Raw genomic sequence first — 26,484 nt, 5'->3', positions numbered from 1 at the left:
AGAACAATGAATGTAGGACTAAGGTAGCATCAGACCATTTAAACATTTAAACAGGGACTATGAAAGTGTTTAACAGTAAAATTATATTAGTTTTAAAATTAAAATGTAGATTTATTCTCACATGCCAGAAGTTCACTCTATGAGGGTCATCTTAACTTTGGCCTTAGCATAATTTGCTCAAATGATGCGACTCTGAATCATTCAGCATTTGGGCAAAATGTATTTCTTGTTTAATGGCAAATAGTATTTTAGTATACAGATGGGTCATGGTTTATTTACCCAAATGAAGATGGTAGCTGCTTTTTATCACTATAAATATTCTTGTACACATAGCTTTGTGCACTTGTTCAATTATTTCTTTGTAATAAAATCCTCAACTTGAACTTGTTGGGGACAGAGATATGCTCATTTTAGTGTTGATATTATAGGTAGTGGGATTCCCAGGTGGTGCAGTGGTAAAGAATCTGCCAACCAATGCAGGAGACACAAGATATGTGGGTTTGATCCCTGGGTGGGGACTATCCTTTGGAATAGGAAATGGCAACCCACTGCAGTATTATTGCCTGGAAAATCCCATGGACAGAGGAGCCTTGCGGGTAACAGTCCAGGAGGTCGAAAAGAGTTGGACATGACTGAGTGGCTGAGCACACATTATGGGTAATATTATGTCCTTTCATCTTTGCCAATGTAATGGAGAACAAAAGGAAACATGCTTTTTTTTCAAACCTTTGAGATTGACTGTCTTCATATGTTTATATATCTTTTATGAATTAGCATTTATGGTCTTTCCACATGATGTATGAAACCTGTTTCTACAGGAGATAGTAATCTTTTAAGTTTGGAGTTAAGAATATGGCTCTAATTTTTTATATTTAGGATCCCTTTCTCCCCAAGCCCCCTCCACCTACGCATCCAAGGAATAGAGGAATAAATATCTTAGTACATGATATTTGTTCCATAATTAGGATTATTTCCATAGGATAGAGTCTCAGAGGTAGTGTTATGCTTGGTCCCAGGCTATAGCACTTTTAAGGTTTTTGATCGTTAGGACCAAATTATTAAAGCACTATTGCTGATGGATGATTCTATCTTTTTACCAAGTCCTTACTATCTGGCTATTTTTCACTATTTAAAAAATTTTGGCAAAATTTATAAGCAATTAACAGCATGTCATTGCTGTTTTAAATACCAGTTCTTTGATTCAATCATCTGTTTAGGCAATTTAAATGTTGACAATGCTCTAATTAGAACTGGTTGACTTCTAAGAATTGAAAATTTTTTTAATAGTTTAGTTTCTATCTATCATAGTTTTTATATTTTGCAGCAGCTGTTTTAACAGAGAAAGGTATGACATTTTTATTGAACACTCATTATATGCCTAGCCCTAGCATGGCACACTGAAAAGGTAACTCTTTTCAACCCATACAACAACACAAATTAGAGATATCAAGGGAATATTTCCTGCAAAGATGGGCACTATAAAGGACAGAAATGGTATGGACCTGACAGAAGCAGAAGATATTAAGAACAGGTGGCAAAAATATACAAAACCAGACAGAAAAGGTCTTAATGACCCAGATAACCACGATGGTGTGATCACTCACTTAGAAGCAGACATCCTGGAGTGTGAAGTTAGGTGGGCCTTAGGAAGAGTCACTATGAACAAAACTAGTGGAGGTGATGGAATTCCAGCTGAGCTATTTCAAATCCTAAAAGATGATGCTGTGAAAGTGCTGCACTCAATATGCCAGCAAATTTGGAAAACTCAGCAGTGGCCACAGGACTGGAAAAGGTCAGTTTTCATTCCAATCCCAAAGAAAGGCAATGCCAAAGAATGCTCAAACTACCACACAACTGCACTCATTTCACACTCTAGGAAGGTAATGCTCAAAATTCCCCAAGCTAGGCTTCAACAGTAAATGAACCAAGAACTTCCAGATGTTCAAGCTGTATTTAGAAAAGGCAGATGAACCAGAGAGTAAGTTGCCAACATCTGTTGGATCATAGAAAATGCAAGGGAATTCCAGAAAAACATTTACTTCTGCTTCATTGACTATGCTAAAGCCTTTGACTGTGTGGATCACAATAAACTGGAAAATCCTTAAAGAGATGGGAATAACAGACCACCTTACCTGCTATCTCAGAAACCTGTATCCAGGTCAAGAAGCAACAGTTAGAACCAGATATGGAATAATGGACTAGCTCAAAATTGGGAAAGGAGTACATCGAGGCTGTATATTGTCACCCTGCTTATTTAACTTATATGCAGAGTACATCATGGGAAATGCTGAGCCAGATGAAGCACAAACTGAACTCAAGATTGCCAGGAGAAATATCAACAACCTCAGGTATGCAGATGATACTACCCTAATGGCAGAAAGCAAAGAGGAACTAAAGAGCCTCTTGATGAAAGAGAAAGAGGAGAGTGAAAAAGCTGGCTTAAAGCTCAACATTCAAAAACCGAAGGTCATGGCATCCAGTCCCATCACTTCATGGCAAATACATGGGGAAACAATGGAAACAGTGTCAGACTTTATTTTCTTGGGCTCCAAAATCACTGTGGATGGTGACCGCAGTCATGAAATTAAAAAACACTTGCTCCTTAAAAGAAGCTATGACAAACCTAGACAATGTATTAAAAGCAGGGACACTACTTTGTTGACAAACATTTGTATAGTCAAAGCTATGGTTCTTCCACTAGTCATGTATGGATATGAGAATTGGACCATAAAGAAGGCTGAGCATGGAAGAATTGATGCTTTTGAACTGTGGTGTTGGAGAAGACTCTTGAGAGTCCCTTGGACTGCAAGGAGATCCAACCAATCCATCCTAAAGGATATCAATCCTGAATATTCATAGGAAGGACTGATGCTGAAGCTGAAGCTCCAATACTTCAGCCACGTGATGGGAAAAGCCAACTCATTAGAAAAGACCCTGATGCTGGGAAAGATTGAAGGCAGGAGGAAAAGGGGATGACAGAGGATGAGATGGTTGGATGGCATTACCGACTCAATGGACATGAGTTTGAGCAAGCTCTGGGAGATGGTGAAGGACAGGGAAGCCTGGCATGCTGTTGTCGATGGGGTCACAAAGAGTCAGACTCAACAGAACGACTGAAAAGCAAAACCACCACACAATCAGTTAAAGATTAGTCCCTTTGGCAATGATGGAAAAAAAAAAATGCCTAGAGATGTTGAGCAACTTGTTGAAGGTCGCACAGCCCCGGTGGAGGTTAGATTGTTACCAGCTTAACTTTCCATTGTGATGAATTCCAAGCATACATCAAAGTAGAAAAATACTACAATGATCACATTTTCAACAACTGCTAACATTTTGCTATTGCTTCATCTCCCTGAATACTTTGGCTGAACCATTTCAGATAAAATTACAGATTTCACCCTCAAATATTGTGTCATAGTATAAAAATTCTCCTACACATTCTCCTTGATCATTTTTTTGAACACTTGTCAGCAACTGAACAACAACAAGGGCATCTGACCTCTGCCTCTGTGGAGACTGAACCCTGGCTGCTGAGCTTCAACACCCCCTGAGGGGAATTCAGGGTGGAGAATGAGGCACTCTGTGCTCCAGGGAAACTGGTGGAACAGGTCTTTAGATGGTTAGATATTTTTAGTAACTGATTTCATGTTCCCAAATCCTTGGTGGTGGCTGTTTAGTCGTGTCCAACTCCTGCGACCCCATGGACTATAGCCCTCTGGGTTCCTCTGTTCATATGATTCTCCAGGCAAGAATACTGGAGTGGGTTTCATTTCCTTCTCCAGGGGATCTTCCCAACCCAGGAATCGAACCCGAATCTCCTGCATTGTAGGCAGATTCTTTACTCACTGAGCTACAAGGGAAGCCGCATTTGATTATTGCACCTAATAAAAATAATAATTCTCTCATATTATTTAATATCTTGTCCTGATTCAAATTCCCCGACCGTTCCCCAAATTTCTTTGGCCACCTGATGCAAAGAACTGACTCACTGGAAAAGACTCTGATGCTGGGAAAGATTGAAGGCAGGAAGAGAAGGGGACGACAGAGGATGAGATGGTTGGATGGCATCACTGATGCGATGGACATGAGTTTGAGCAAGTTCTGGGAGTTGGTGATGAACAGGGAAGCCTGGAGTGCTGTAGTCCATGGGGTTGCAAAGAGTCAGACACGACTGAGCGACTGAACTGAATAGCTTTTTGTTGTTTTTCTCTTTGTTTTTTCAAACTGGAATCCAAACAGGAATCATTAATTGCATTTTAAAAAAATGTCTCTAATGAGCTGACTCATTTGAAAAGACCCTAATGCTGGGAAAGATTGAGAGCAGGAGGAGAAGAGGATGACAGAGGATGAGATGGTTGGATGGCATCACCGACTCAATGGACATGGGTTTGGGTGGACTCCGGGAGTTGGTGATGGACAGGGAGGTCTGGCGTGCTGCGGTTCATGGGGTCACAAAGAGTCGGACATGACTGAGCGACTGAACTGAACTGAAATGTCTTTTAACCTAACCAATCCACCCATACTTTTCTCCATGACATTGACTTTTTGAAGAGACCAGGCAGGGAGTCCTGTAGAATGTCTTGACATTCGGGATCTGGCTGATAGCATTTCTTGGTGTTGTCTGACTTATTTCTCTATCCAACTGTGATTCTACTAACTGAATGTTAAATCTTAAGGCTTGGGTTAAACATTTTTGGTGAGACTATTTCACATGACTGAGGGGAGGAAGAGAAGGGGGTGACAGAGGATGAGACTGTTGTATGGCATTATTGATACAATGGACATGAGTTTGAGCAAACTCCGGGAGATAGTGAAGGACAGGGAAGCCTGGCATGTAGCAGTCCATGGAGTCGCAAAGAGTCGGACATGCCTGGGCGACTGGACAACAATGTTTCACAGGAGATGCCGCTTACTTCACGTTCTCTGTATCAGCTGGCAAAAGTCCAGCCATCAAGCCATGCTGGGTGGATCACTGACGGCTAAACCCCTGGAGGGTATGGGTGCATTGTTCCTTTGTGATTGGTAAGCAATTTGCTGGTGAGCTTGGGTTTCATGTAAATATGGCAAATGAAAATTAAAAAAAAAATAAACATCCTAATGGTGTTAGTTCTAATCAATGATCCTTGTCAGAATCATTATTTTAGCATCACTACCATTATCAGTTTCATCAGTCCTTCTACTTTATCAGCTAGCATTCTTCTGAAGAATACATTCTTAAAAATATACAGTTAGTATGTAGCATATCTTAAGAAGAGCTTTACCTCCTCAACTGGATAATCTATGCTCTACTCAATCAGGTCTGACTCTGAGACCCCCACGGACTGTAGTCCACCAAGCTCCTCTGTCCATGGGATTCTCCAGGGAAGAATACTGGAGTGGGTTGCCATTTCCTTCTCCAGGGATGAACTATAGTATCCCTTTAAAAGGAAGGGAAAGTATTGTACTTTGTTCCCTATAATTTCAAATTTTCTGAGAATTTGGTCACCTCCATTGACAGCAAATGAGTTGTTTTGTGGTTGGTGATGGATTTTAGTTTTGTTTTGATTTCTTTTTCTTGATTATCCTTTAAGAGTCTTGGATTTTTATATTCAGTAACACAAATTTTATTTTTATGGCGCCCTGAAAATAAGATTCAAATAGTGGTTTGTCTCAATTCCAATCACACTGTTCTCTTATTACATCATCATCTCATAAAGTGTCTCATGGTTGAAAATTCCACAGAACACAGGAGAAACATCTTTTATTTAACTAAAGCTTATTAATTTTAAGTCTTGTGAAGCTGAAAAAAGGATAAAGATAAAAGATGCAGTTGTTTCCAAATCCTAGTTCTAAACAGTACAAACACCAATGATTATTCAAAAACTGGGATATTGAAAACACATCATGAAACAATTAGCCATAACCTCAAACAAACACAAAACTAGAATTAACAGTCTTTGGTCAACAGATGATAACAGTTAAGAATTATTCTTAACATTAGAATTCTTAAACTTAAGATAATATGTTTGAAAAGCTTCAGGCTTAATAATCATCTCATGACATCTTAATTTTCATTGTTTACCCTTTATAACTAAATTTCAAAATACATCTAAAGAAAAGATTTCATAAAGAAAAATGAATACTATCAGAACTCAAGAACTGAGTTATGATTTAAAAAAGAATGCAACTATATATCTTTAAAATATCTCAAATATGTTGTTAATTAGTAAGTTAATTACTTTAATTAATACAATTATTATGTTAAAATATTCATTTAATCAACCTGTTTTTCCCTGAAAATCCCTTTAATCCTATTTTACCATATAAACATTAATTTTAGGTCAACCTATATTTCTTAGCATAATTTATGAGTAGAATCTAAGTTAGTGAGCTTTAACTTCCTTTTAGTATCATCATTGTTTAGTCTTTAAGTTGTGTCTGCCTCTTTTGCAACCCCATGGACTTTAGCCCTTCAGACTCCTCCGTCCATGGGATTTCCCAGGCAAGAATACTGGAGTGAGATGCCATTTCCTTCTCCAGAGGATGACCCAGGGATAGAACCCATGTCTCCTACATTGGCAGGTGGATTCTTTACCACTGAGCCACCTGGGAAGCCCCTTTCAGTTATTTAAGGACATACATTTTCCAGTGTATATCACAGTATTTTAGAAGCCTAAAATTTAGCTTTTATGGGAACTAAAAATTCATTGTCAAGTCATATTTTAAGTCTGTGTAAGTTTTGCAATTTCCAAATTAAAAATTCAACTTCATATGCTTTCAAATGCTTGTTCAATGTGTATTATGAATGAGCTCTTCCTGGAAAAAGTTGAAGTGTGTTTCCTTTACAAAATTCCATTAATCACAGTTCCTCAAACCTCAGAGTGCTGATCATCCTTTTTTTCCCTCCAGTTCTTCAAAGACATAATTGACAGAAACATTGTGTAATTTTAAGATGTGCAGCATGTTGATCTGATACACTTGTATCTGGCAGAAATGATCACTATAGCATTAGCTAACACCTCCATCATGTCATATAATTTCCATTTGTTTTTGTAGTGAGAACATTTAAGAGCTACTCCCTTAGAAGAGTGCTGACCATCTTAATCTACATTTAACTTAAAAAAGAGAATTTAGGACAGGTATATTTCAAACCACTATGTTACTGCTCTACCTACACATGCAAATCAATGCCAATTTCTGTAATGATATGGAGGCTTCAACCTCAAGTTCAAGAACAGAGTAATACAAGTCATTTTAGATCACTAATACAGCGACCCCATGGTCTGCAGACCACCAGGCTCCTCTGTCCATGGGATTTTCCAGGCAAGGATACTGGAGTGGGTTGACATTTCCTTCTCCAGGGGATCTTTCCAACCCAGGGATTGAACTCAGTCTCCTGCATTGCAGGCAGATTCTTTACCAACTGAGCTACTAGGGAAGCTCAATACATAGGATCAGTATAGAGTTTTAAAAATAACTTTAGATGGAGAATTTTATTATGATGATAATTTCTGAAAAGTACACACTGCAGTGTATTTTTTCTGATTTCATTTTCCAGCTTAAAAAAAAATGAATTCAAATAAAACTTTGTGCATTGAATACCACTGCAATCCAGCAGCGACAAACACTGTATCATTCTTTTAGTCTGGGCTTTTAAAAAGAATTTAATACTCAAAATTTACTTGCCTTCAAAGATTTCCCAGAATATACATATGGTTATTTAATTAGCCCTTCCCAAATAGTGTAAAAAAAGCACCCAGGGCTCATTTTTTCTTTATGAAAGATTAAAAACATTGTCCAGTTAGAAATCTTAAAAGAAAAGTTTAATCTACCTATAATTCACAGCTTCACTAAGATCAATTTTTTTTCCTCTACAAAAACCATGGAAAAACATTTCTGTCTGTAGTAAAAACTCCTATGAGAGTTGGAAAGCTTCTCTGCAAAAAGACAGTTCAACATTCAAGAGATAGAAAATTTGACTACCTTACACAGTATTCAGTATCTAGAACCTTAAAAATGTTATCAAAGCAAGAACCAAGGAAATCATACAAAAGTTATTCACTTAAGATGTCCTAATCTTTAAAAATTCCCAAGAAGGGTCAGCATGTAAGACAATGCCCACTGATAAAAGGGACAAAAGCACATTATATCAATGGCTACAATTCAGAGATGGTCTCTGAGGAGACCAGTCACTGCCAAGACTCCATCTGCTTGACCTGATGTTCTAGGGTCTTGGGAGGCTCTACCAGAAACAACGCTGAAGTCATAGGGCAGGTGTGCATGAGAAACAGACACAGGGAGTATCAGAAGTCTTTCTTGCCTTTTTTTTTTTTTTTTCAGCACCAGGAAAACAAAATTAACCTAAAATAGGAAACTTTCTTGATGTTCCATAGAATACTACTACGTTATTCAGGAGTTGTGGGCTAAATGCAAAGCCCCTATTTCTAATATGAGTTTGAGAAGGAATGGGCTTCCCTGGAGGCTCAGCAGGTAAAAACTGTCTGCACTGTCTGCCTATAGTGCAGGAGACCCGGGTTAGAGCCCTGGCTCTGGAAAACCCCCTGGAGAGGGATATGGCAGTGCACTCCAATATTCTTATCTGGAGAATCCCATGGATAGAACAGCCTGCCGGGCTACAGTACATGTGGTCGCCAAGAGCTGGACAGGACTAAAGACTAACATACACATACTGAGAGGGAATAAAAAAATATCAACTAGGGGATTTTTAGAATCAGGTGAAATACATTAAAAACCTAATTACATCCCAATATCAAGATTCTGCACAATAGCATGAAACATTAAATAAGGAGATATAATTTTTTTCAGGAAGTCAGATGAGACAGAAAGCAAAGGAACTATCTATGAAAGACCCTTTTTCTTTGCACTGAGTTGGATCCACTTTTTTGATTCCATGTAAAACATCAAGCTGTAATTACCAACTTTTCGGAGCTCAAAGGAAGATTCAAACTGGTGCCCAGATGCCAGGAGGAGGACCGCATAATTAATTCCTGACTGTAGTGTTGGCTCTGATTCAAATGCCTTTTTGAACCTATAAAAAAAACAAAAACCCACAAATGTACAAGTTTACTTTCTCAATCATGAAACTCTGAGTTTGCAATAGCTTCTGTTTGCAGAACTCCAAGGCCTGAGCAAGTAAAAATATTCCACTGGCCTTCACCCCAGAATCTAGTGTGCTATTAGGATTTAATGCTTAAGTAACTGCACACCCTCACCCTCAGCAACATGGCATTCCCCCCACTTAACTCAGCCTCACCATAGCAGCCCCAGCCTTTTAAAAAATCCACTCTTCAACAGTCTTCCAGGGACGTGAGAGAATGTACGTGTGTGAGTGCATGAGCATTTATAAAAAGTGAAAATTTAAAGATAAGAACCCTGTGCATATTTGTTAAGTGGTTTTTTGAAAAGTTTTATAAGTAAACAAAGTAAAAACAATACACAAAGCAATCAGGAATATTATCTACATAACATACTGAAACAATCATTTTCATAAGAGCGATATAAAAATACAATAAAGAATGTCAATTGCAATAAGAAACTAGGAAAAGAGAGACGGTGCTTGTGCATACTAGTTTTTGCTCAAAGAGAATGAGAACCATTTTCTGGATGTGCATGAATCTATCTACCTTTAAAAATGCTTCAGCATTTGAAAAGTCTTCAGTGCTTGTGCATCCACTGTATTTTCAAGGTAACACTTCATAGGTTCTGTTCAAGGGTCCCCTCATATACATCATTTAACAGGCAATAATACTCAATATTATTTCATTTAAGAGCATGAAGAAGAACAAAATTAACATAAATGGCCTAGTAACTAATAAAAACTGAGACAAACATGAAAAATGAAATCTCTACTTTAAAAAACCAGATTTGAGAAAGATATAAAGACTAAATACCTAGTGAATAAACATTTAATGATACAGTAAAGAGATATGTAGGGAAAAACATTAGAATTCTAAGATAAAAGCATTTTTATTAAAATCATGAACTGAAAATGAAAGATGGGAATTGCAAAAATGGCAGTGGGCACAATGGTGTACATTAGAGTACATTCTTGGCTATTATACATACTTGAAATTTTCTGTACTTTAAAATGGTAAGGTAAACTTGAAAAGGATAAGTACATATTTTCTGAATATTGAGAATCATGTGCCCTTTTAAGGGTCTTATTTTTTAATCAGGAAAAGTATCTCTGAGAAGAAACAAAACTCAAACAAGTATTAACTTTAACTAGTTGGCTTGAACAGTTTTGCATGTGGAATAAGAAAAAAATATGTTTAACTGCATCACTGCTGATGATTAAGAAGAATTTCTTTTCTCTCCAGAAGTACAGGAGTTTACCAAATCTAAAATGGAAAAACCATGTAACCCAGATTGCTGATATCCAAAGCAGGTCATATCAAGGAAAGACATGATTTATAAGTTTTAGACTCATACAAAATCCAAAGGTCTTTGTGTTTTCTCAGAGGCAAGTAGAAAGTCCAAATAAAAAAGATATAGGAGAAGAAAGGAGTTAATACCTTTCTTTCTACCAGTAATTTATACTTTCTACCAATTCATATCAATATATGAAATATCTTTCACAAATAAATTTTTCATTTTTACTAAAAGAAAAAATCATGGAAAAATTCTTTTAATAAATTCAAAGGAAGATGCGAAAAGCAAGATAACCCTAAATCAATCAGTAAATACTGATAAGTATTTCCTATGTGCCAAACTAACCAAACTGAAAAAATTAAATGGGCTTAGATCTGTTTTTAGATCTGTTACTATAAACAATACAATTTAAAATATTTTAAGCAAAATATAGATGCCAATAAGTTAATAAGTTATATTTTTTATGGCTCAGAACACTTCATAATAAGATGCATATTGAGGAGAAAGTCTTAAGGAAGTAGGAATTCTCACACATTTAAAAGTAAATTAATACACTATTTCTTGGCAGCAATTTGCCAATATCTATCAAAAATTGTAAAATGTCAAAAAAAAGTAATGCATACCTATTGACACAATATTTCCATATCTATGGATTTACACTAAGAAAAAGCATTAAATATAAATACCAGACCACCTAATCTGTCTCCTGAGAAATCTGTATGCAGGACAAGAAGCAACAGTTAGAACCAGACACGAACAACTGATTGGTTCAAAATTGGAAAAATTGTAACCCTTCATATTTAACTTATATGCAGAGTACATCATGAGAAATGCCAGTCTGAATGAATCACACGCTGGAATCAAGATTGACGGAAGAAATATCAACAACCTCAGATATGCAAATGATACCACTCTAATGGCTGAAAGCAAAGAGGAACTAAACAGCCTTCTTCTTGATAAAGGTGAAAGAGGAGACTGAAAAAGCTGGTTTGAAATTCAGCATTAAAAAAACAAAGATCATGACATCTGGTTCCATTACTTCGTGGCAAATAAAAGGGGAAAAAGTAGAAGAAGTAACAGATTTTATTTTCTTGGGCTCCAAAATCATGTTGGACGGTGCCTGCAGCCATGAAATTAAAAGATGCTTGCTCCTTGGAAGGAAAGCTATAACAAACCTAGTCAGTGTATTGAAAAGCAGAGACATCACTTGGCCAACTTTGTCCATATAGTCAAAGCTGTGGTTTCTCCAGTAGTCATGTACGTATGTGAGAGCTGGACCATAAAGAAGGCTGAGTGCTGAAGAACTGATGCTTTTGAACTGTGGCGCTGGAGAAGACTCTTGAGAGTCCCTTGGACTGCAAGGAGATCAAACCAGCAAATCCTAAGGGAAACCAACCCTGAATATTCATTGGAAGGACTAGTGCTAAAGCTGAAGATCCAAAACTTTGGTCACCTAATACAAACAGCAGACTCACTGGAAAACACCCTGAGGCTGGGAGAACTCAAAGGCAAAATGAAAAGGGAGTGACAGAGGATGAGATGGTTAGATAGCATCACCGACTCAATGGACATGAATGTGAGCAAACTCTGGGAGACAGTGAAGGACAGAGGAGCCTGGCATGCCACAGTGCATGTGGTCACAAAGAGTCGGACATGACTGAGTGACTGAACTGAACTGAACTGAGAAGTAAATACTAGAGGGAGGAGCCTACAACAAATAGCTAACAATCTCCTCCAAAGTTTGGAGCTTTATAATGTAAGAGAATAAAGACTCAAACTCAGAACTCCAAAGGGCAGTTTACAGTATACAGGGATAAGAAGATAGAACACTGCTTGGCTCTCAATCAAAAGCTGAGGGTGGTCATACCAAGAAGCAGGGACAAAAACAGAGATAGATGGGTTGATAAAACTGAAACCGAGACCAACTCAACTCAACTGCAGTTTTTGAGGTAATCAGCTCCTTATCATGTCTGGCTAACAGAGGGAAGTGAGAGCCTTCTATGAGAGAAAATAAAATCATTCTTAATCTCAATAATTCTTATATATAAAATGTATGGCATACAATAAAGAATTATGAGAACTTCAGAATCAGGAAAAAATGACCAATAAACAAAAGAACAAAACAGACAAGAGGACCTGACTCAACAGATAATTCATATGTTGGAGTTTGTAGACAAGGACTTTAAATCATTATTACAAATATGGTGAAGAAAATTGTGGAAAAAATGGACAAATGAAGGAAAAGACAATTTCAATCTAGAGTTGGAATCTAAAAGATAAAGAGAATCAAGCAGTCTAGAACTGAAATATATAACACCTGAAAATAAAAATTCATTGTGTAGGTTTAATAGCAGACTAGACAGAGGAGACAGAGAAGGCAATGGCAGCCCACTCCAGTACTCTTGCCTGGAAAATCCCATGGATGGAGGAGCCTGGTAGGCGGCAGTCCATGGAGTCGCACAGAGTCAAACGCGACTGAACGACTTCACTTTCACTTTTCACTTTCATGCATTGGAGAAGGAAATGGCAACCCACTCCAGTGTTCTTGCCTGGAGAATCCCAGGGACAGGGGAGCCTGGTGGGCTGCTGTCTATGGGGTCACACAGAGTTGGACACGACTGAAGTGACTTAGCAGACAGAGGAGAAGATGGACTTGGTGAAGAAAAAAAAGAAACGTCAATAAACAGTTTGTAAACTGATACACAGAAAAAGGGAGGGGGAAAAGACACAACTGAATGTAAGAGACATATAAGACACAGTTAAATGGTCTAACATATGTATCATGGTAGCCCTAGAAAGAGGGAAGAGAGAATACAGAACACAAGAAGTATTTGAAGACACAAAGCCAAAAATACTCCAAGACTGTCGAAAACATTAACACAGATTCAAGAAGCTCAACTTCAAGCTGGATAAGATAAAATAAGCACAGCCTAAATGCTAAAATCAAAGACAAAGAGGAAAATCTTAAAATCAGCCAGAGATAAAGATATATTACCTTCAAAGGAGGCATTTTATTGCACTTTTATAGCAATTTTATTGATAAAACTGATAGCTGACTTTGCAATACAAACTATGGAATAAAATTGATAGCTGACTTTGTAATACAAACTATGGAAGCCAAAAGATAATGCAATGACATATTCAGAGTGATGAAAAAAAGAAGAGGTACAAATAAGCAAAAACTGGCAGAATTGGTTGCCAACTGATCTGCATGGAAAAAGCATTAAAAGTATTCAGGCTAAAGGATAGTGAGTCCATTTGGAAGCCCTGAACTGCAAAAAGAGCATCAGAAAGAGTACTGAAGTCAAAGTGAAAGTTGCTCAGTTGTGTCTGACTATTTTTGACCTCATGGACTATACAGCCCATGGAATTCTCCAGGCCAGAATACTGGAGTGGGTAGCCTTTTCCTTTTCCAGGGGATCTTCCCAACCCAGGGATCGAACACAGGTCTCCTGTGTTGCAGGCAGATTCTTTACTAGCTGAGCCACAAGGGAAGCCCAAGAATACTGGAGTGGGTAACCTATCCTGTCTCCAGTGGATCGTCTCAACCCAGGAATCAAACCAAGGTCTCCTGCATTGCAGGCAGATTCTTTACCAACTGAGTTATCAGGGGAAGATACTAGCCATTTTAAAACTATTGAATATTTATTCTGCTTTAAGTTTCTCTCCAGTTAATCCTAAAGGAAATCAGTCAATCAAACCAGTCACTCTTAAAGGAAATCAGTCCTGAATATTCATTGGAAGGACTTATGCTGAAGCTGAAACTCCATAATCTGGCCATCTGATGTGAAGAACTGACTCACTGGAAAAGACCCTGATGCTGGGAAAGATTGAAGGCAGGAGGAAAAGGGGACGACAGAGGATGAGATGATTGGATAGCATCACCGACTCGATGGACATGAGTTTGAGCAAGCTCTGGGAGTTGGTGAGGGACAGGGAAGCCTGGCGTGCTGCAGTCCATGGGGTCTCAAAGAGACAAGACTGAGCGACTGGATGGCTGAAGTTTCTCTCCTCTTCAAGGAAGTGGTAAAATACAAATTTAAGGTAGACTTTAAGAGTCAAGGATGTGGATGGTCATCTCTAGGGAACTCCTAAAAGCATAATATAAAGAGTATTGTGTGTGTGTGTGTGTGTGTGTGTGTGCACACATGCGCTAAGCTCTTTCAGTCATGTCCTACTCTTTGCGACCCAATGGACTACAAACTGTCAGGATCCTCTGTCCAAGGGATTCTTCAGGCAAGAATACTGGAGTGGGTTGCCATGCCCTCCTCCAGGGGATTTTTTCAACCCAGGGATTGAATTTGCGTCTCTTACATCTCCTGCATTGGCAGGCAGGTTCTTTACTATGACTAAAGTGTTAATAGAGTATAAAATGCAACACTAAATTAATAGAAAAAAAGGGGGAATGAAGGACTAAAGAAACAAATATATGAAATAAATAGTGAAGAAGATATGAAATTAATATAAAATGAATTGCAAGACATAAGCTGCTGCTGCTGCTGTTGCTTCAGTCGTGTCTGACTCTCTGCGACCCCATAGATGGAAGCCCACCAGGCTCCTCCGTCCCTGGGATTCTCCAGGCAAGAACACTGGAGTGGGTTGCCATTTCCTTCTCCAATGCATGAAAGTGAAAAGTGACAGTGAAGTCGCTCAGTCGTGTCCGACTCTTAGCGACCCCCTGGACTGCAGCCCACCAGGCTCCTCCGCCCATGGGATTTTCCAGGCAAGAGTACTGAAGTGGGGTGCCATTGCCTTCTCCAAAGACATAAGCACAACTAGACAAAAAATATCAGAGATACGGAAAATTTTAATATTATGATTAGGCAAGTCAACTGAACTATCTTACGTGGCACACTACACCCAAAAATGGTGGACTGTTTCCGGGGCTATGAGGCACCTCTTATTAAAGTAGAATTAAACCAGAGAACAAGAAAGATACATCTGTAAATTGGGCAACCTACTTCTGAATAAGCCAGGATTCAAAGATTCACATTGAAAATTAAAAGGTATTTGACCTAAACAATATTGAAAGTTCAATATATCAAAACATCTGGGATGCAGAACAATTTTGATCTTTAAATGCATATGCTGGGAAAGCTGCTGCTAAGTCACTTCAGTCGTGTCCGACTCTGTGCAACCCCATAGACGGCAGCCCACCAGGCTCCCCCGTCCCTGGGATTCTCCAGGCAAGAACACTGGAGTGGGTTGCCATTTCCTTCTCCAATGCAGGAAAGTGAGAAGTAAAAGTGAAGTTGTTCAGTCGTGTCCGACTCTTAGCGAACCCATGGACTGCAGCCTACCAGGCTCCTCCATCCATGGGATTTTCCAGGCAAGAGTACTGGAGTGGGGTGCCATTGCCTTCTCTGGCTGGGAAAGCAGCAAGGGTGAAAAAAAATCAATGCTCTAAACTTCCATCTAGAAATAAAACAGCACATATTCTAAAATAAACTAGAAGGAACAGATAATAAAGAAAAGAAATCAATGAAGTAGAAAACAGATGTGCAATAAAGAAAAGGAACAGTGTCAAAAGGGGAAGATTAATAAAATTGATAAACTCCTAGATAGACTGCTCATCAGAGACAGAAAGAGAAATGAAAAGGGGGACATTAGTATAGGTCCTACAAGCATTAAATGTTAGTTTCTCAGTTATGACCTACTCTTTGCAACCCCATGGACTGTAGCCCGCTAGGCTCCTCTATCTGTGGAATTCTCCAGACAAAAATACTGGAGTGGGTTGCTATGCCCTTCTCCAGAAGATCTTCCTGAACCAGGGACTGAACCCATGTCTCCTGCAGGCAGGCAGATTCTTTACCATTGGAGACACAAGGGAAGTTTCCCAGGTGGTCCTAGTGGTAAAGAACCCCCCTTGTCAATTCAGGAGACTTAAGAGATGTGGTTTCAGTCCCTAGGTCTGAAAGATCCTCTGGAGGAGGGCATGGCAATCCATTCCAGTATCCTTGCCTGGAGAATCCCATGGACAAAGGAGCCTGGAGGGCTACAGTCCATAGGGTCGCAAAGAGTTGGACACAACCAAAGTGACTTAGTACACAAGGGTATATAAGCATTAAAAAGAAAGTAAATGGATATCTGGGACAATCTTAAGCCAATAAATATGGCAACTTAGGAGAACTGGAAAATTTTCCTGAAATTCACAGATGAGTATGACACAAGGAAAAAAAAAAAAGGAAACAATAGTTCTAAGACTATTACAGAATTGATAACAATCTGAAATCATTGTTTTTACCATCTATCTCTCATATTGTACGCAGTCTGACAGCAGGAGCCTTGCCAGTCTTGTTGAGGACTAAATCTTCAGCACTTGACTCAGCAGGAGCCCAACTCACTGCAGGTGATTTCAAAATACCTGCTGCATGAAGAAAACCTGCATCCATCTCTTACCAAGAGCCAGGCTGTGACAAGTGATAAATACAGCAGGTCATATAAAAAATAATCTCTTCACTTCCTTAGTAGTCTAAATCCTGATCTTGATAAGACCATAAGCCCAGAGAGCTACCGCCTTAGACCACATTACTGAACTGCATAGCACCTTGACCACATTCGAATGTTACTAGAATGTACTATTTAATAAAAATACTAAAGATATTGTTTGTATAGTTTTCATTGTTGCCTACTTATATAAGAAACTCCTTTAATTTATTATTAGGGAGAGGATAGTCTCCTCTGAAAATGCAGCATATGATTCATTTTTCATGCTATTACTGAAGTTTATTTTAAAGAGCATGATAATCCTTATCCCTGGTGTATCCGTGTCCTTGGTGCTAACTTTCCATATATGCATTATCATTTCACTGTTTCTTTAAATTCAAACTTAATAAAAATGCATGTGCTGTGCTTAGTTGCTCAGTTGTGTCTGACTCTGCAACCTTATGGACTTTAGCCCGCCAGGCTCCTCTGTCCATGGAATTCTCCAGGCAAGAATACTGGAGTGGGTTGCCATGCCCTCCTCCAGGGGATCTTCCCAACCCAGGGATCAAACCCAGGTCTCCTGCATTTCAGGCAGATTCTTGACCATCTGAGTCACCAGGGAAGCCCAAGAATCACTGGAGTGGGTAGCCTATCCCTTCTCCAGGGGATCTTCCTGACCCAGGAATCACACTGGTGTCTCCTGCATTGCAGGCAGATTCTTTACCAGCTGAGGTACCAGGGAAGCCCCAAGAAGAATGCATACGGAGGCTAAAATAATGAAACAATCCATTGCAGCTGAAGAAGATGTATCAGTCATTTTAGCGTAAATGTGCCAAGTATCAACAACAAACCCCAGTGGTTTGCCAATTTCTCCATCAGCTGGCTTGTCTCTGCCTGACACTTTTTTCCCTCTGAGACCTAGCCTGAAGGAGCTGCTTTCTCTAGAAAATGGCTAAGGAAAAATGACACGGCTTTTAAAGCTTCTGCTAATAAAAAGCATTAGCCAACATACAAATCAGAACCTGGTATCATGGGGTGGAAACACATAATCTTCCTATGAACAGGGACAGTGTATTTCTAACAACACAACAGAGCAGATGATATTCTCTACCGCAGGAAGCTGTGGTTACCACCAGACAGTAAAAGACACAAAAATAATAGCTGCCTCTCATGACTGGGCACCTACTAGGTACAGGCCTTGCACTTGACACTTCAAACATAATATTTCTAATTCATATAGCTCCTAAGGCAGGGAGGATTCTCTCAAGTTTACTAATCAGAACTCTGCAGAATGGAAATACTAAGTCATTCAGTTTAAAAGTGGTTGAGCAGGAACTTTACCCACTTCTGCCAGATTCTAAACCTGAGCCCTCTTCTCTATATAACTTTGCCTACTCTTTGGTGTGTGTTAAAAAAAAAAAAACAAAAAACTTTTAGTCGATTTTCATTATTTCTGCTTTTGTTTTTTTTAGTAAAAAGGAATTGGGTGAAACAGGAAAAATAATAACAAGAAATAAAAATAGAAAGAACTGCTTTTACATTAAAAATAAAGTTTGGATTCTATACACCACAGAAACAGGTATTGATATACTCTTGTAAAGAATGGTGTTTGTCACAAAGTGTACTTGATCAATCTTATTAGATTAGAGACTAAATTTTTAAAAGACTGGCATGGCAATACCACTGGGTGTGCCATAACAATGAATCAAAGAGGGCTTCCCTGGTAGCTCAGTGGTAAAGAATCTGCCTGCCAATGCAGGAGACGAGGGTTCGATCTCTGGTCTGGAAAGACCCCACATGCTGTGGAGCAACTAAGGCCCTGAACCACAACTAGTGAGCCCGAGCTCTAGAGTCCTGGAGCTGCAACTATTGAGCCGTCTTGTCGCAACCACTGAAGCCCACATGCATTAGAGCCCATGCTCCGCAACAAAAGAGACCACCGCAGTGAGAAGCCTGCACACCACAACTAGAGAGTAGCCCCTGCTCGCCACCAAAAAGAGAAAAGCCCGCACCCACGAAGGCCCAGCACTGCCAAAAATAAATAAATAGATCAATACAGTCATTTCTAAAAATGCACCAAAGATGTTTTATGTCATTGAAAACTTTACAGTTTAACTAGCAAGAGGATAAATGAACATGAACAGTAGGTTAGACATTACACAAAGAAATATATAAACAATGATTAATAATATAAAACTATAAAAATATAGCAATAAAATGATTAGAGGGCTTCCCCAGTGGCTCAGTGGTAAAGAATCTGCCTGCAGTGCAGAGCTGCAGGAGACACAGGTTCAATCCTGGGTCGGGAAGATCCCCTGGAGAAGGACATGGCAACCTACTCCAGTATTCTTGCTTGAAGAATCCCATGGACAGAGGAGCCTGGCGGGAAATAGTCCATGGGGCAGCAAAGAGTTGGACACAACTGAAGCAACTTAGCATGAAGCTACATTAAGACTTCATGAAGGAAACAAGTCTTAAGGATGACAAGAGACATCTCAAGAAAATTCTAGGGAGTATATTTGAGTAACTAAAGTTATTTATACTATTGTTGATTTTTTTCTACTTAGTACTAAATATGTGTTGAAAGAGGATAAATAATTTTTAATCTTCAACTCATTATTACATTGAAGAGATGAAAAGTTATTGTCCAAGCTTTCAGAGCAACAGATTTTTGTTCAAGGACTGCCTTATATCAGCATTGTGTTTGTCACCTGATTGCAACTACCTCTAAAAAAGCTAAGTACTTGTTAATAGAGTGATGAGTCTTTAGAATAAGAACTTGGCTCACTTTTGCATTTGTACTGAGATGTGCAATCAAGTAAAAAATAAAGGAAATATTCTTGAATCAACTGTTTCTAGCAAAAGAGCATCTATTTTCCACCAACGAAGAAACTAAGTTCAAGTTCTTTCTATTTAGCTGTCATTTTCCTCCTTTGTGATATAACAGCTGTGATTCTTCTGTAAGACATACAAGTAATTAAATTAGAATTTCACGGTGCTTTACATCTCTAGGGATATTTCTGAAATTATCACTCACAAAATAACTCAGAAGTAAAGCAAGACAGCATGAGATAAAAATTAGTGCTGAATCACTCTGTTAATTTGATCTGGAGATGGGGAAACCCTCTCCAATTCACACAACTTATTTGTATATAATTTTATTGTAATAGAAAAGTCAGGATGAAAAATTTTAAAAGTCAAAATTCTAGCTATCTCCTTTCATTCCTTTTACTATGTACATATTTTTCCAAAAACAAGAATCATGCTATTTTAATAACCTGTTTTTTTTAATTTTCATATGATATCATGATGCATGTTACTATTAAATATTTATTTAAAACCACAATCGTCTTTTGGGCTTATACTCAAAAGAATTGAAAACAGAGGATTCAAACAGATATTTGTACACCCATATTTATAGTAATATTTACTCATAACACCTAAAAGGTAGAAACAAGCACAAATGTCCATTGACAGGTGAACGGGTAAAGACAATGTACATAAAATGGAATATTATTCAGCCTTTAGAATGGAGATTCAGACACATGCTACAACACGAAAGTGAAAGTTGTTCAGTTGTGTCCAACTCTGCAACCCCATGGACTATACAGTCCATGGAATTCTCTAAGCCAGAATACTGGAGTGGGTAGCTTCTCCCTTCTCCAGGGGATCTTCCCAACCCAGGGATCGAACCCAGGTCTTCTGCATTGCAGGCAGATTCTTTATCAGCTGAGCCACAAAGAAAGCCCAAGAATACTGGAGTGGGTAGTCTATCCCTTCTCCAGCAGATCTTCCCGACCCAGGAATCGAACCGGGGTCTCCTGCATTGCAGGTAGATTCTTTACCAACTGAGCTATGAGGGATGCCCCATTGCTACAACATGGATGAGCCTTAAGAACATCATGCTAAGTGAAATAAGCCATTCACAAAAAAGATATATACTGTATGATTCCACTTATATGAGATACCGCAGTTCAGTTCAGTTCAGTTCAGTCGCTCAGTCGTGTCCGACTCTTTGCGACCCCATGAATCTCAGCACGCCAGGCCTCCCTGTCCATCACCAACTCCCGGAGTTCACTCGGACTCAACGTCCATCGAGTCAGTGATGCCATCCAACCATCTTATCCTCTGTCGTCCGCTTCTCCTCCTGCCCCCAATCCCTCCCAGCATCAGAGTCTTTTCCAATGAGTCAACCCTTCACATGAGGTGGCCGAAGTACTGGAGTTTCAGCTTTAGCATCATTCCTTCCAAAGAAATCCCAGGGCTGATCTCCTTCAGAATGGACTGGTTGGATCTCCTTGCAGTCCAAGGGACTCTCAAGAGTCTTCTCCAACACCACAGCTCAAAAGCATCAATTCTTCGGCGCTGAGCCTTCTTCACAGTCCAACTCTCACATCCATACATGACCACAGGAAAAACCATACCCTTGACTAGACGGACCTTTGTTGGCAAAGTAATGTCTCTACTAGAGTAATCAAATTCATAGAGACACAAAGTGGAATAGTGGTTGCCAGGAGCTGGGGGAAAGGGGAATCCAAAATTGTTTAATGGGTATAGAGTTTGAGTTTTGAGAGTGAGGAGGTTGTCAGGCGGGGAGTGGTGATGGAAGCACAGCATTGTGAACGTACTTAATGCCACTGAATCGTACCTTCAAAAATGGTTAAAATGGTAAGCTTTATTTATGTATATTGCTACCATCAACCCTCCAAACACACAACTTTGAATGCATGATATTCCATCACTTGAGGATATCCTTCCATTTAACAGTTTCCCTACTGTTTCTCCCAGTTTTTCATTACCATAAAATTTAGTGTAGGGAGCACTGTAAACATATCTTTATTTCCATATCTGCTATTTCTTTTGGATGGTTTACAAAGGATGTAACTGGACTGAGGAACATGAATTATTTCAAGGTTCTTGATACATCATAAAGCCAAACTGCTTTCCAGAAAGGCCTTACCAATTCACATTCCCAAGAGCAGCACAAGAGAGAGATTTTTACATTTCACTCATGCCAAAATATTCTCATCTATTTTCATTTTTGCTAACTGATAATAACAAGAGAGCACAGCTCAGGATTTTAATGGGCACTTATCTGATTGCTCCTGAGAGTGAATAGTTTTTAAATGTTTATGACCAATCTAAATGTATCCTTCCAATAACTGCCAATTCTCTTAAATTAAAATGCAAAACCCATACTCAAAGAACTCTAGGAAGACAGGAGGAGAGGGACTTGGGAAAGTTCTGAAGAGAAGGTAAGGCCAAGGGTTTAAACTTAATCTTTAAGGATATGAAAAACAGTAAACATTTAGGAAGAAGGAATTGGCAGCAAAATCTGGGGAAAGTCTAAATATTTAATTAAAAAAGAAAACTCATATTTTCAATTATGGGTTAGCTATTCAATAAAATGGATCCAGTAAGCAACATTTCCAGAGACAGAGAACTCTGCACTATTGGAAAAGCTCCGAGGAGTTCTGATAGTCAGCCAGATTTGGAAACAACTGCTTTGGTTCACCAAGCAAAATCATTACTGTTCTTCCAAATGCTCCTTCCTTTTCATCATAATGCCTGGCAAACATCCAGTTCTCTTTCTCACTCATCCCTCTGATAACTTGGTTACAGAGAGCAAGCCTTAGTTTCTCTTCTTAGGTGCTTATTACCTATAAGACACAATTAGGAAATCTCCCAGTAACTCATTAAACATTATCATTCTTGGTCATATTCAACTTGGTCATGCCACAATCTGTCATCTGTTGAATGGCATGTTAAATCAAGCTCAAGACATGAGACCAATGTACCAGGTTGCTTGTTCACAAAGCAATTGTGGGTACATGCTGTGTTCTCCCTAAGTCTCCAGGTCATCTTAGAATTGATGGTTCTTTAAGAGCCCTCTAACCATGGACATCAATAAGCTGGGTGTCATGCTGAGTTATTAAGAACTCTTCAGGTTTTGCATTCTGAGGATAGAAATCATCCAAATTTGGGAAATTTGGTTAATAGATACAACGAAGGACTAAACGAAAATGATGTCAGTGGAATAATGGCGAGATCAAACTCGGGGGGTTAGGAGGGTAGTAGAAACAGAGATAACATGAAGAAAGAAAGATATCTCGAAGCCAAGATAAAGAAAAAAGGGAAAATATGGCAAATGGAAAATAGACATTGGTCTTTATTTGTATGTCAGTTGGTTTGTTACATAACTCTTCCGAAGTACAGCCAACCCCATTAATAACGTACAAACTAAACAGTTATTAGGCATGATCACTGTTTGAATAGCACTGTCACTGACGTAAAACAAAATCAGTTGATAAGGCAAATCTGTCTGTTCTTTCCCAAGCTACTATGGAAAAATGAACACATAAATGCTAAAAACAGATTTAATGCTTTTAGCTTACTCAGTTCAGTTCCATTCAGTCGCTCAGTCGTGTCCAACTCTTTGCGACCCCATGAATCGCAGCATGCCAGCCCTTCCTGTCCATCGCTAACTCCCAGAGTTCATTTAAACTCATGTGCATTGAGTCAGTGATGCCATCCAGCCATCTCATCCTCTGTCGTCTCTTTCTCCTCCTGCCCCCAATCCCTCCCAGCATCGGGGTCTTTTCCAATGAGTCAACTCTTCGCATTAGGTGGCCAAAGTACTGGAGTTTCAGCTTTAGCATCAGTCCTTCCAAAGAACACCCAGGGCTGATCTCCTTCAGAATGGACTGGTTGGATCTTCTTGCAGTCCAAGGCACTCTCAAGACTCTTCTCCAACACCACAGTTCAAAAGAATCAATTCTTTGGCACTCAGCTTTCTTCACAGTCCAACTCTCACATCCATACATGACCACTGGAAAAACCATAACCTTGACTAGACGGAGCTTTGTTGGCAAAGTAATGTCTCTGCTTTTGAATATGCTATCTAGGTTGGTCATAGCTTTCCTTCCAAGGAGTAAGCGTCTTTTAATTTCATGGCTGCAGTCACCATCTGCAGTGATTTTGGAGCCCAAAAAAATAAAGTCTGACACTGTTTCCACTGTTTCCTCATCTATTTCCCATGAAGTGATGGGACCAGATGCAATGATCTTAGTTTTCTGAATGTTGAGCTTTAAGCCAACATTTTCACTCTCCTCTTTCACTTTCATCAAGAGGCTTTTTAGTTCCTCTTCACTTTCTGCCATAAGGGTGGTGTCATCTGCATATCTGAGGTTATTGATATTTCTCCCGGCAATCTTGAAGCTTGTGCTTCTTCCAGCCCAGTGTTTCTCATGATGTACTCTGCATAGAAGTTAAATAAGCAGGGTGACAATATACAGCCTTGACGTACTCCTTTTCCTATTTGGAACCAGTCTGTTGTTCCATGTCCAGTTCTAACTGTTGCTTCCCGACCTGCATATAGGTTTCTCAAGAGGCAAGTCAGGTGGTCTAGTATTCCTATCTCTTTCAGAATTTTCCACAGTTTATTGTGATCCACACAGTCAAAGGCTTTGGCATAGTCAATAAAGCAGAAATATATGTTTTTCTGGAACTCTCGCGTTTTCAATGATCCAGTGGATGTTGGCAAATTGATCTCTGGCTACTCTGCCTTTTCTAAAACTAGCTTGAACATCTGGAAATTCACGGTTCACATATTGCTAAAGCCTGGCTTGGAGAATTTTGAGCATTACTTTACTAGCATGTGAGATGAGTGCAATTGTGCGGTAGTTTGAGCATTCTTTGGCATTGCCTTTCTTTGGGATTGGAATGAAAACTGACCTTTTCCAGTCTTGTGGCCACTGCTGAGTTTTCCAAATTTGCTGGCATATTGAGTGCAGCACTTTCACAGCATCATCTTTCAGGATTTGAAATAGCTCAGCTGGAATTCCATCACCTCCACTAGCTTTGTTCGTAGTGATGCTTTCTAAGGCCCACTTGACTTCACATTCCAGGATGTCTGGCTCTAGGTCAGTGATCATACCATCGTGATTATCTGGGTCATGAAGATCTTTTTTGTACAGTTCTTCTGTGTATTCTTGCCACCTCTTCTTAGTATCTTCTGCTTCTGTTAGGTCCATACCATTTCTGTCCTTTGTCAAGCCCATCTTTGCATGAAATGTTCCCTTGGTATCTCTAATTTTCTTAAGGAGATCTCTAGTCATTCCCATTCTGTTGTTTTCCTCTATTTCTTTGCATTGATCGCTGAGGAAGGCTTTCTTATCTCTTCTTGCTATTCTTTGAAACTCTGCATTCAGATGCTTGTATCTTTTCTTTTCTCCATTGCTTTTCACTTCTCTTCTTTTCACAGCTAGTTGTAAGGCCTCCTCAGACAGCCATTTTGCTTTTTTGCATTTCTTTTCCATGGGGATGGTCTTGATCCCTGTCTCCTATACAATGTCACGAACCTCTGTCCATAGTTCATCAGGCACTCTATCTATCAGATCTAGGCCCTTAAATCTATTTCTCACTTCCACTGTATAATCATAAGGGATTTGATTTAGGTCATACCTGAATGGTCAAGTGGTTTGCCCTACTTTCTTCAATTTAAGTCTGAATTTGGCAATAAGGAGTTCATGATCTGAGCCACAGTCAGCTCCTGGTCTTGTTTTTGCTGACTGTATAGAGCTTCTCCATCTTTGGCTGCAAAGAATGTAATCAGTCTGATTTTGGTGTTGACCATCTGGTGATGTCCATGTGTAGAGTCTTCTCTTACATTGTTGGAAGAGGGTGTTTGCTATGACCAGTGCATTCTCTTGGCGAAACTATTTGCCTTTGCCCCACTTCATTCCGTATTCCAAGGCCAAATTTGCCTGTTACCCCAGGTGTTTCTTGATTTCCTACTTTTGCATTCCAGTCCCCTACAATGAAAAGGACATCTTTTTTGGGTGTTAGTTCTAAAAGGTCTTGTAGGTCTTCACAGAACCGTTCAACTTCAGCTTCTTCAGCGTTCCTGGTTGGGGCATAGGCTTGGATTACTGTGACACTGAATGGTTTGCCTTGGAAACGAACAGAGATCATTCTGTCGTTTTTGAGATTGCATCCAAGTACTGCATTTCGGACTCCTTTGTTGACCATGATGGCTACTCCATTTCTTCTAAGGGATTACTGCCCACAGTAGTAGATAAAATGGTCATCTGAGTTAAATTCACCCATTCCAGTCCATTTTAGTTTGCTGATTCCTAGAATGTCAACATTCACTCTTACCATCTCTTGTTTGACCACCTCCAATTTGCCTTGATTCATGGACCTAACATTCCAGGTTCCTATGCAATATTGCTCTTTACAGCATCAGACCTTGCTTCTATCACCAGTCACATCCACAACTGGGTATTGTTTTTGCTTTGGCTCCATCCCTTCATTCTTTCTGGAGTTATTTTTCCACTGATCTCCAGTAGCATATTGGGCACCTACCAACCCAGGGAGTTCCTCTTTCAGTATCCTATCATTTCACCTTTTCATACTGTTCATGGGGTTCTCAAGGCAAGAATACGGAAGTGGTTTGCCATTCCCTTCTCCAGTGGACCACACTCTGTCAGACCTCTCCACCATGACCCACCCATCTTGGGTGGCCTCACACGGCATGGCTTAGTTTCATTGAGTTAGACAAGGCTGTGGTCCGTGTGATTAGATTGACTTATTTGCTATGGATTTTTTTGGCATTACAACAGGGGAAACCTGATTATGTTAATATAGAACAGCAGCCAATTTCCTTTCAAAGTTCTAAAAATGACT

At 39.3% G+C, this 26,484-nt stretch overlaps 1 protein-coding gene across 2 annotated transcripts in view; it reads right to left on the bottom strand.

Annotated features, from left to right (window-relative positions):
- MAP3K5 (mitogen-activated protein kinase kinase kinase 5) overlaps nucleotides 1-26,484 on the bottom strand; it is a 226,637-nt gene that overhangs the window by 97,081 nt on the left and 103,072 nt on the right. For both annotated transcript variants that reach the window (XM_006052268.4, XM_025294482.3), the window contains exon 8: nucleotides 8,916-9,028. In XM_006052268.4, coding sequence (XP_006052330.3) covers nucleotides 8,916-9,028 — 113 coding nt within the window. The remainder of the gene's footprint in view (nucleotides 1-8,915; nucleotides 9,029-26,484) is intronic.

The sequence above is a fragment of the Bubalus bubalis genome, chromosome 10 (assembly GCF_019923935.1).
Source record: "Bubalus bubalis isolate 160015118507 breed Murrah chromosome 10, NDDB_SH_1, whole genome shotgun sequence".
Lineage (NCBI taxonomy): Eukaryota > Metazoa > Chordata > Mammalia > Artiodactyla > Bovidae > Bubalus > Bubalus bubalis.
The sequence above is the reverse complement of the archived record's forward strand: the minus strand, read 5'-3'. Positions and strand labels throughout refer to the sequence as shown.